General features: G+C 40.3%; 1 protein-coding gene across 2 annotated transcripts in view; it reads left to right on the forward strand.

The window, feature by feature from the left end:
• Positions 1-12,463, forward strand: part of LOC106659576 (ATP-binding cassette sub-family G member 4) — a 34,909-nt gene that overhangs the window by 1,653 nt on the left and 20,793 nt on the right. For both annotated transcript variants that reach the window (XM_014382177.2, XM_014382178.2), the window contains exon 2: positions 3,890-4,063. In XM_014382177.2, coding sequence (XP_014237663.1) covers positions 3,915-4,063 — 149 coding nt within the window. In that variant the 5' untranslated portion in view covers positions 3,890-3,914. The remainder of the gene's footprint in view (positions 1-3,889; positions 4,064-12,463) is intronic.

Here is a 12,463-nt window from a genome sequence, read left to right on the forward strand (position 1 = left end):
TAGCATGGCAATAATAACAGAGTTAGCAGCAACGCGGTGTGCTGGCCTGCTGGTGCTGGTGCGCGCGCGCACGTTGCAATTCAACGCTCATGTGTGTGTGTGTTTGTGTGAGCAGTGTCAGTGGCAGTGCACTGCACAGGACGTTCTCTCGTGCGTTGCACTCGTCTTTCTTTCTCTGCTTGCTGCATGAACATACACACACACACACACACACACACCATGCTACACAGTGCATAAACAGAGAGAGAGAGGAGCTGCACACTGGTCTTTGTGAGTATGCAGCAGTAGATACGCGCACTGCACAGCGAGCGCCCTCGAGTATATGGTATATAGTTATAATATAATACACTTTTACTCGCGTCTATGGTGCGTGAGTATAACTCTATGCACGCACACGTATATCTGCAGGCTATATAGCAACGAAACGAAGCTATCTCGAAGCGACTTTTCTTCTCCGGAAAAAAGCCACAATACGTTATTTTGTGTATGTATTGTGTGGCATTGGTGATCGTACAGTTGACTCGGCTGCTGTTGCTACTGCTGCGGCAATTTATACAGCATAGATGCGGATCGCGCGATAAAACGTCTGCAGAATAGAGAGAGAGAGAGAGAGAAACTTTTACCTATTATCGAGTGCTGTATACGTACGACAGCTCGACGATACAAAAGTTCGGTTGATAGATTCGAGCTTGCACATAATGTACCTTACAATTTTACTCCGATATTTAAAGTGAATTTGACATTTAGATTACTGATCATGTTATTTATGGTTCTTTGAGTTTTTCCATGAAAATTCACTGTTGTCACTTCAGTTCGTATTCGGCCTCTTCGACCGTATACCAATTGTCATCGGCCGATCGTCTCAATCGTGGTGTTCGTAGCTAAACATCGGTATATCTCTCAAAAATCGCTCCAAGTGCGAAAGGTTGCATTTACCTCGCGCTCATTATCGCGATGCTTTTGTGCATACTATATCTCGCGGCTAAACGCATAATTATTATAATTATATTATTATATCGCGCTACCGGTCACGCACGCGTGACTGATTCATCCTCGTTAAAAAAACGTGCCTCACATTTATCTATCTATATATAGATGAATTTTTTTTCTTCGTCTCGTCTTCTGCTTCTTCTTCTGTATACACACATAACTGCCACTGTCTGTTTGTTCGTTCGCGCGCGCTTCGACGTATACACGTGTTCCGTGTGTCAGTCGTTGACAATTCGCTGATAAGACCGCGGGCGGCGCTCAACTATTAAATCCCCCATCCCGTATAGCATATCATAACGAGTGTATTCATCGCTGCGATATTAAGTTCAATTCTTTCGTGTATCATGGCCTCCTCTTTATGTACTACAGAGAACGTAACGTGCGCTGCGACGCAAACCGATATTAGCAATTATGTACGGTAACATCTCATCGGAGCGCGGCTCCGTTTTCTCGACTCGTTTCCGCCGCGTGCGTAGGGACACGCGCAGCAGCAGCAGCTCGTATAATTCGAGCTTATTTTCATACATTTTTCGAACCTCGATAATTTTGCTTTCCGAGCAGCTGATGTCTGTTTGATTATTTTCTTTTTCCACGATTATACTGCATCGTGTGCGTGTATAAAAGCGCGCGCACCGCAGAACCACGGAATAAATTAAAACCCCGCTGCACGCACGCGGAGCTCCAACGATCGTATGAATTATTCCGATCGAGCTTTTATTTATTTGTTTTCTTCGGTATATGTACCATGTATACTTCGCGAGTTTCAAGAGAGTAAATTTGATCAAAATCTCTTTCTCATTCACTTATTTTCTTTCTCTCTCTCTCTTAAATCCGCGAGCTCTGTGATTTCCCACAGTATCGAGAAAAAAAACTTGTGTGTATACGTGCAGCTGCCATCATCGTGCACTTGGCCTCTTGAAAGAAACTCGATTCCACGGACGGCTCGTACGCGATGATACACACATTTCTGAAACGTGTTGGACATATATATAAACGCGATAACACGCGTGACTGCAGCTCTTCGCGTGTAACGATAATAACGATGATAGTGCCGCTGTGTGAAAAACAATAAGTCAATATTTGTTTTGATAATTTGCGCAGAGTGAAAGAGAGAGAAAAAAAACCTCATACACGATTGTTTGGTTTCGTTTTTTTTCTCTTCAAGTGCGATAATGTAATTAGAGCTCCATTATCGCTGCTCGGATTTTCTCACTCTTTTTATGCACTAATTCTAAGCCAGTGCCACGCGATCAACGGCTATGTACTTTTTTAGAATTCGATTAATTTATACGCACACACACGCGTGAATCATTTCTAATTTGCGGTAAAATGCACAATGGAAACTACTGCGTGTGCACTGCGGCCTTTACAACGTATATATGTAGCCTCGTGCACGTGTTATTTGTCTCTGCTGCTGCTGCTGCTGCTGCAGAGATCGTTCGCAGAGAACGAGACTGTAATAGCAAAGAATTCCTTCGGCTAACTATATAATTTTGCGTATATAATACGTGCCGAGTTGTGTGTGTGTGCCAATATTTCATGGTGGCTTTTGAACAATTAATTCATTGCGTAAAAGCGAAATTTGGAGCGGAAAGAGTAACGCATTGAAAAGTGCATTTGAATGTTTCTTTTGGCTCGAGCCTGCCACCGATATTTGGCTAATACTAAAAGGGAGTCCTTTTTCCTAACGATATTTTATTTTTTTCATCGAATATATTCATTCGTAGATCCCGACTAACTTTTGAAAAAAATACGACTAGTTTTTTATAGTAGTATCGCTATAGGCATTGAAAGGTAAAAAAAATTGCAACCGCGACAATCGAAAGATGCAACAAAAACTAGTTTAACCACTATGGTCTAGCCTGAAAACATGACGAAAATAGATTAGTTGTCTTGTGTATAATAAATGCGCGCCGTTTGTTGACATACTTTCGATACACCGAGTCCGATTTTCAAGTATTATATAGTATTTTTTTTTCTATACGTCGACTCTCTCGCCAGGGGAGGAGTGAGATATTTCTAATTTCTTTTCTTGTCGTTCAATATCGTATAACGACTCGATCACACAAAAAAATACGTACAATTATTGCGACAGCGTTAATAAAAGTATACAGCTTCTCGGAATACATAATTCTTTTATTGACGCGCGTATTTTTCTAATACTCTACTGGAAAAAAAAATCTGGGAAAGATACGGGACAATCGCGCGCCATGGATACGCTCAATGCGATCTCTGCATCATATCTGTATGTAAATTTCCCGCGACTTCACTACACCGGTGACCCAAAAAAACAAACCGAGCTTAGAGAGAGAGAGAGCGAGATCCTCCGATACCGATTACCGAAAAAAATGTGTGTTTGACAAAAAAAAATTTCTACTTTCACTGTGCTCCATTCGACCGAATTCAATGAATTAAAGGTCGCACTTGGTTCTCGCTAATGCCGCACAATACGCTCGCATGTGGCCACTGCATTGTTGCGTACAAAGCCCCGTGATGCATTTATATAGATGGCATTTGAAATTTTCCAAACCGGACAGCTCATTTCTTTGTTTCGCGAACTCTTTTTTTTTTCATTTCCTTTTTCTTCATTGATTTGTCTTTTGTGATCCGAATCGACACGAGCTGATTTATTATTAAATTGTCACGAACATGACTGATTCGCGCTCGACTTGAACAATTCATCAGTGTCGAATTACGTTTTATGTATATTGTATTTTAATTTAACGAATATGCAGTAATTTTACCTACTATTGTATTTATGAACAAAGCTCGCGTATTTACAACATAACATTAATTTAAAAAAAAAATAGTAAATTTAATTATCGCAGCTGGCAGGAATTTAGTAATAACAAAACGTCGAGTTTAAAATTTATCCTTTTCCTTTATTTCACTGTTGCAGGGAAGAGCCTTGAGGCGCGAGGAGGATGGCGGATCTGAAGAATCTCACCGGGGCCGGATCGCGTTACAACGGCGACGAGCAGGTGCAATTCATACCGGGCGGCAGTCATCAAGTGACCATACGCTCGCCACCCCCGCTGCTCCTCGAGAATCTCAACAACGCGGCAGTTCTTGGGTAATTACGATGCTGCTTGACATTTTTTCGTTTTCAGATTTTTGGCTGTGCTCTGGGTACTTTATCTCTCTCTCTCTTTCTCAAATCGGTCGATTAATAAAGACATTGTTAAATAAATTAAAGTAACTTCAATACTGAATTTTATTAAAGGTACTTTTTTGCATGAAATATTTGTTGATAATTGATGTATTAACATCGATTTGTTTTTTTTACATTATCCGTACAAACAATTCAAGAAAGTATGAAAATTCGACCATAGTTGAAATCAGTCTCTACCGTTAGATGGCGAGTACCTCTAGCTGTAAATCTGCAAGTGGCAAATTAAAAATAATTGTATAAGTAAATGCAAGGTTTTGAAAATAACAGGAGTTCTTGACATACCAAAAGATGTGTAAAAATTTCCCGAGATATTTCTACACCAATTATCACTTTCGATCGTATTTTATTCTTGAGTTTCTGACCGTAATACTTCGATGAAAGGCTACGTTTTGATTAAATATTTAGATTAATTTTTTTTGTTCAAATAACTATAACTATATAGCGAAGCATCAAATCTCACAATTGTCCCTGTACTAAAATCAATGGAAAAATCACGCAGCAGAGCACGGCAAAATTTGGCGGCACACCCTAATAGGGTAGGTGCACCTATTACTGTGCTTGAATCATTTACTGATCACTGTATGTTGAATGCTGAAAAAAATATGTCATCCTTGTATTTCGGATTAACTACGATTTTTCCCAGATTAATCTAATGCTCTTTTATCTAAGGAAATTCGCAGTTTTAATCTGAAATACAAGGATGACATATTTTTTTCAGCATTCAACATACAGTGATCAAAAAATGGTTCAGCCACAGCAATAGGTTTGTTAGAATCTAAACGCAGAACTTGACATTCGATTTCTTGGAGCGCGCGAGAGAGCCGACGTCTATATCTGTATACGCATACATACAATAACGTATACGTCTGCTGTAGCGGCTATTAGGCGCATTAATTAACGATCGGAGAGCTCTCGAACTTGACTAAATAGCCAAAGCGCTTCGAGATAACTGCGACTAAGAATAAAATCCTTGGCATTACTCGCGCGCGATTATTTCTAAATTTAAGCGTTCTCTCTCTCTCGCTCGATCTCGCGTGCTCATTATAATCGTCGGTGCACACTCGCGAGGCGCAATATATAACATCGAAGCTTTTTGCAGATTCAATTAAGCGCTTAGTGCATAATGCAGCTTTACGTCTCCATCGAGGCACGTAATCTTTTTCCCCCTGAGAGAGAGAGAATCGATGCACGAGTATGTGTGTTGTTATTTTTCTCTCACATAACCGAATAAACATGTAATGGTTTTTAATGCAAGTAGGTCAAAAGATAATTCCGAGATAATTGATTGGAAACAATTGAGCTTAAGTTAGTGCAAACGCGATCTTGACAGAGAGAGAGAGAATATCTTCGATCGTCTCATATCTTCACTTCGAGAGCCGTCGTTTATCGCGAAGTGACCGATCGTTACACGAGAGAGATGTTAAACGTTCATCAGTTTTTTTTTGTAATCGGTCACGAACGCAGTTGTTCTTTTTATTTTTTCGAAAATAGAATCGTCGTGATCTATATTTACATTATTTATTAATCAATTTCATCAATCGCTCGTCATGCCACTGTATATAGAGAGGGAGACGATAATAAATCGTATATTTCTTGCGTGGGTGGGCCATCATTTCCGAAATCAATGAAATTATCCTCGCTTACATATATACACGCTCTCTCTCTCTATCTCTACCCCCGCCACGCGATGCGATTCACAACTGTATAGAGACAAGAATTCGCGTGGTCTGAAGCTTTCTTTTTCGGAGCTTTTATAATCTTTTCGAATCCGCAATATCGCAGGCGGTGAGGATTCGCTTCCATTGTTTACGATGCCTTTACGATCGTCTCTCGCGCCGAGAGAGCGAAGTTTTAGCAGCAGACGGACTCGTGTGTGTGTGTTTAATGCGAAAATTCTTAAATATAGCGTGTACCGTCGGCTAGCTTAAAGCTGCTTTTGTTCAAGTGACGATGCGCGCGCGGGGGCGCGACCTTGCCGCGGTCTTTCGCGCCCTTTTGAAACGCATTGTGCTCGAGATGCTCTTTGTATACTCCGCTCTATCTCTCGCGTCGTTTGACCGTTAAAAATCTCTGCACTCGGATACTTTCGCTGTTTCGATACACTCGCGCTACTGTCTCGTTAAATATCAAGTTGGATAAATTCGACTGGAAATTTTCGTATGCGCGCCTCGCAGCGCATCGATTTCGTAATTGCTCGAGTTCGCGCCGCGCCGACTCTAGATCTCGCCATTAATTATTCAACGCCGAAATTTTCTTAATCGATAAATGAGTACGCGTAATAGCCTCGCGCCGCTGCTGAGCTCGAAAACTTTCGAGCCCTCCATTGTTTTCTTGTTATAAAGCCTGCGGAACGTGCCTGAACGATCGCATCCTTTTATATTCAGCAATGGCAATTGTACAAGTTAAAAAAAATGCTGTACAGTGCAATAATTTCGCGTCCCTTCGAGTGCATAATATATATAAAAAAAAAGAGGAGGAGGAGGGTAGTATAAGACATCGCGCGTACAATACTTACTATATAAGACGGATGGGACACGAGTGCACGAGTCGCCCCCGCGCGCGCGGGGGTGTGTACTGAAAAACGATCCCCGATATATTATATATCGCGCGCGCATTGTTCGCGTCGTCGTCGCGGCACAGAATATATAATAAGGAAATTTTTCGTGTCGCGACGTGGTGGCTGCTGCTGCTGCTACTACTGCATGTATCTTTTCGCTGCAGCTCGCGCGACGCAACACGAGAAGAGGGACTTTTTTCTTTTTTTTTTTTTTTTTAAGAAATAATACAAATTGATCATCGATTGCTCGCGAGCGTCGACAAGTGCCCCGGCCGCGCACATACAACACGTTTGGCTTATGCGACCTTCACCCGCGTTCTCTTTTTCCCTTTTTTTTTTTTTTTGCTTTTTGCTTCTATAATCCATTGTACTCGTATGTACGTGTTTGTATGTGTGTGTGTGTGTGTTTGCGAGTGCACTATAAGTACTCTCGGGATGACACACACGCACGACGTTTATACATAAATTTAATGTAAGACGCACGTGACAAAGACGGCCGGACTCGTGCCACTCACTTGCGGCTATGTACTATATACCATACGCCCTGGCCTATATCGTGCGTAGTGCAAAGAGTATGGAAGCTTCGTGCAAGACGCGCACCTACGACTCTGCTTGGCTATCAACACATTTCCACTCCCCGATGTAGATTGGGAGTTTTTTTCGGTGCTGAAATTATCTGTTTTTTTTTCATCGCGACACGATGATTGCCTTTCGAAATTTCATCGATACAACGCTATGTGATTAATTTCTTAAATCGATTTACTGGCATGATCTCTGCGTACTCAAAAATTTACTTGATAAATAGCATAAATAGTTTAGTAAGGCCATTCAGATCCCGTAAGTAAAACGTAAAACAGAGCTTGCAGAATTTAGGGCGAGCGAAACGCGCTGAATATGGACTGTGGTATCACAAAATTTATTTGGATATATTTGATTTTTCTCGAAAAAATTAATTGATTTTTTTGTTAAATATAAATAGTATGTTTACATATTGAGATAATATTGGAGAAATTTATACACTAAATTTTATACGCTCGTTGATTTGACATGTGTTAGTCATGCTCAGAATCAATGTGACTTATTTAAGATTACCTTTACTCGAGTACTTCTTTCCGCATTAATATTGCACGTGTAAGCGACACCTTTGTGCAGCGTGTATATCACCGTCTTTCACTGTATATAATATACTCTCTCTCTGGATGTAGCTGCTACGCCCCGCGCGTATACATGTTGTATAAATTCGAGCGAGCTCCGAAGCAGCAGAAGAGAGCTTTTGCAACGATTTTAGCCAAAGAGTTTCAGATGACGAGGACGACGGAAAGCTTTACCGTTCGAAAATTCATTATTTATAAACACGCGAATTTCAGGTGCCTTACTCGAGCTTATTCCAGTATTTGAGCGTCCTTTTTTTCCAACTTAATATCTTCATTTCTGAGGTGCTCACTGATTTGGAATGATCGGGTGTTTATCAATAAAAAAAAATTAAAATTCATTTTTATTATTCATTTATTCGAAATTAATATGGACTATATACAATATTAAATTAAATATTATCAAACATTGAAAATACAGCAGCATATGCTAGTCAGCGTCACCCGCCAAGCAAATATACACTTAATCTTCACCGTACTCAACAAATTTTTTGTCCTTTGGTTATTACTTTTTGTTACATAATCGTTAACAACATTTTCACTCGTATCATAACTTTCGCCAGCAGCCGCCAAGCAAATATTATATAAATCTCGATTAGTTAATTTTCCAAGTATCACTTGGCAGATTTCAAGTGGCAGTCGATAGTGTATGAGTTTCCAAAATGAACCCAGTGCCCAGGACTGTACAAATTGTCTCAACAGTATCGTGCCCAATTTCGTATGAGCTGCATCGTGAGCATCTAGGGAAAAAAAACTCACTGATTGTCGCGCCATCAAATACAGCCAATAAGTGAATATTCTCGCCGCTTTGTCGAGTGGTAATTGTATGAAGTCGTAGAACGATAGAGTCGTATTTATCCGTATCTCTTTTGCTACTCTTACGAAATTCTCGTCGCTATACCAACGTTTGTCAATATCCTCTGACATCTCGAATAATCCCAGTTTATCGAACAATTTCATGATCGTCAATGCGTCGCTTCGTTCCAGTTGATTTCCCAAGGAATAAATGATGCCGAAAGCGTCAGTCATAACTTGCAATTTAAACCCACTTTTTATGCGTTCATAATACATAAATTGGTTTTGTGACTTGTGCAGTTTATATGATTCGAAGTGCTCGTCGAAGTCTTGCTCGGTGGGGAAAACGAAGCTAGACAGATCGACGCCATTTTTCAAAAGTACACAAAGCAAATTTGGCAAAAGATTTAACACGGCCAATTGTAGCAGCGTCCGGCCTTTATGGTCTCGGACATCAACATTTACCAGTTTACCGACTTCTTTGCTTGTATCAAAAAATATCTCTGCCAAGTTCCCTCCGCGGTATCTCGGGAAAATCAATTGTAGCGGAGTCAATCCCTCTGCATTGGCCAAATTCGGATTTGCGCCTCTTCTCAACAGTAATTGGACTGCCTTTATATTCTGAAATGCTACGGCAAAATGCAAAGGTGTATTGCCCAATTCGTCGCAGACATCGATTTGGACTGTCTGCCCAATTGCGTCGTTGATTTCTAAGAATATCCTCGCCAATTTACCAGCATTTTCCTTCTGGCAAATATTATGTAGAGGTGTCAATCCTTCCTTGTTAGCCACATTTGGATCGCAACCTTTTCTCAGTAGTAATTCGATCACTTCCCTCTGATCGGCCAAATGCAGCGGTGAGTCACCTGTTTTTGACCAGAGAAGATTGGGATCAACCTGACCGAGCTCGAGAAATTTCTCGACGACGTCGACATTATAGCCATACCAGCAGGCCGCATGGAAATGCGTCAAGCCATCTTCGTCGGTGTAGTTCACGTCATATCTGTCGTAGATTTTGAAAAGATTAGGAATTAAGTAGCTTCGATTATTCCGAGTCGCTTGATGTAGAGGTGTGGTGCAACTCAACAGTGGCTTGCCGTCTTCACCATATTTGGGCTTGTCTTTGTAGCCGGTACGAGCCACAAACTCAATGAAGTCTCCTCCTATACATTTTTCCGACAAATTGTCCGAATCCAAGAGAAGACACTCAATTTCTTCTGGTTGAAAAATTTCTCGGAGGTTAGGAAGGTCTTGCCTCCAATTTCTGATGAAACCATTGAGTCGACGGATAAATTCATATCGCTCTTGTTCGACGTCCCATTTGACATCATTTCGTAATGTTTTCAAGATACTCAAACGGTCGAAGTTGCTCATTTTTTTTGTGCACTCAAACGCAATTCACAATCACTTATAATTGAAGATATTTTTTTCACGAAAATCACGCACGCTTCAAACGACACAATCTTCCTTAAACTTTGGCGTTGCTACGTGTACTGACTATATGTAAACGGCGATCTGGGTAAAGTAAGCTCGTGGTTAAAACAATGAGAGATTTTTTACTTCTTACACTTCGTCAGTGTAACGTGTACGGAAATAACGAGCAGGTGGTTCAAGCGACGAGAAATCAATTTCACTAAAATCACGAGGAGCGGTCGATGCGATGTTGGAAGATGTTCTCACTTCTGTGCCTCGAAATGTACTGACTTTGAACGCACTACGATCTTATAGACACTATACAGAGCACATGGTTGAACTTTCCCTTTTCCAAAAAATCACTCGATGAGATAACTCCGATATTCGAAGACGTTGTCGCTCTTCCACGTTTTAATTTCTACTGGCTTTCAATGCGCTACGATCTATACATAGAAACTGTAGAGAACATATGGTCGAAATTAAACTTTCACTTTTTCACTCGATTGAGATAAATTCGATATTCGAAGATGTTCTTGCTCCGGTGGCTTACCGTGTACTGACTCGTGAGTACACTGAAAGAAATTTAGAAGCATATTTCTCTCTCACAGAGACCACAGCGCTCCAGGCACGCTGATAGAATATATATATTTACAGTGGAGGCTTTGAAAAAATATCTACAGTGAGAGAGGGGGAAATCCTTATAGGGTAAATGTGGGATTACTGCGAAATTTTTAGGTTGTTTTCCAAACTTCGATATTAAATGCTGTAAAAATATTTGCCTAATAATTTTTTTTTTTCACGTTATTGTTCGGGATCTCAGCGAAACAATTCCAAACTGAAAAATTGTTTCATTATAATTCAATAATATCAAACAGTACTGTAAAAAATAAAAATGGATGCATGTATTACTGCGGTACACGCATACATTACTGTGTACCTATTACTGCGGATGACCTAATACTGCGCATGTATTAAGGTGGTTTTTTTTCAGCTTCAAATGCAAGATTTCAATAGTATTAAAATGATTTTCAACTCATAAGTAAAAAAAATGTTTCTCAAATGGTTTTTGAAAGGATTTTTCGTCTTTATTTGGATACATATGTAACTTCACAATCACAAACAAGCAGTTGCTTTTTAGTTATGGGATGCCCTTTTTCACATCGAGTTACAATACAGTCCACTATCTTATCCTCTTCAGTTTTAGTAAAAACTGTTGAACGTCCTGACCTGTCGCTTTTATATTTTCCTGGATTTCGAGCTCGGATTGTTCATTCAGGTACCTTGAAAGTCCGTGAAGCTTCGGCGATGGACGGCTTCAACAGCAAGATTAATATTATCTTGAGGGTAATTTTTTTTTGCGCAACGGATTCACTTTGATTTTGTTCTTACTTGGTATAATTTTTTTTTCTTTGCCCATGATGCTTTTACTGTAAGTTGATTACTGCTACCGCAGTAATATACTCATTTCAATAAAATGATGTACCTAACATTGTAGGGCACTTGGACCAGTGATTGACGGCTTTCGACCAGTAAATGACCACTTTTGGATGTGCAACAATTATTATTTTTTCTTATTATATGATAATTGGACATAGAAAGCAAGATACTTCGGTCGCTGAAGAATTGAATAACGACCATTACAAATATATTTTTAATTGTTTTCACATCATATTTTCGTAAGCCCTCTGTATACTGTGTACTCCACCGTAGCGTTTAATCAAGGCATTTATGCGAAAACACCGCGTGTCGGGCAACGGCACACGGCGAAAGAGAAAGAGAGAAGTCACGAAAGCCGCGCGACGTGTAAACAACAGAACGAGCATCGATCTCTGTACTCTTCGCGCAATTTTCTCGTATTATATTCAGAGCATAAAATTTCGAAGTTATCAACATCGTTATATCATTGAAAAAAAATGGCATTATGTGTCTAGTGTCTAATGATGGCTAAACATTGTTCTGTCGATGATCAAAAAAATCATTCTATGGCGCTCGAAGCACATCGAGAAGAACCAATTCTCAGTGCGCTATCAGACTCGAAAACAATTTGTATGTACCAACGCGCTCGTCGATCATCATCGTATGCTCTATGCACTCGACGAAGCTCGACTCGTGCAGCGCGCGCCAAAGTGCGTATACATGCAATAAAAAATAAATCGTATAGTAGTAAGATATATAACGTAAAGACGTTGTATGATATATACGATTGAGAAACGTGTATTACGTATACGTACGACGATAATACTTGCATCGCTATCGCACGCGAATCCGACGTCGAGAAATAATCAATAGCTCGTCGCCGGTCCGTATAGCTCGAGGTATTTTTCGGTGCATAAGTGCATGGCAAAGCTCGGAGTCACGAGCGTATATACTCCGTTTTTCAGGGGG

The sequence above is a fragment of the Trichogramma pretiosum genome, unplaced genomic scaffold (assembly GCF_000599845.2).
Source record: "Trichogramma pretiosum strain Unisexual culture from Peru unplaced genomic scaffold, Tpre_2.0 scaffold74, whole genome shotgun sequence".
In the NCBI taxonomy this organism is placed as follows: Eukaryota; Metazoa; Arthropoda; class Insecta; order Hymenoptera; family Trichogrammatidae; genus Trichogramma; species Trichogramma pretiosum.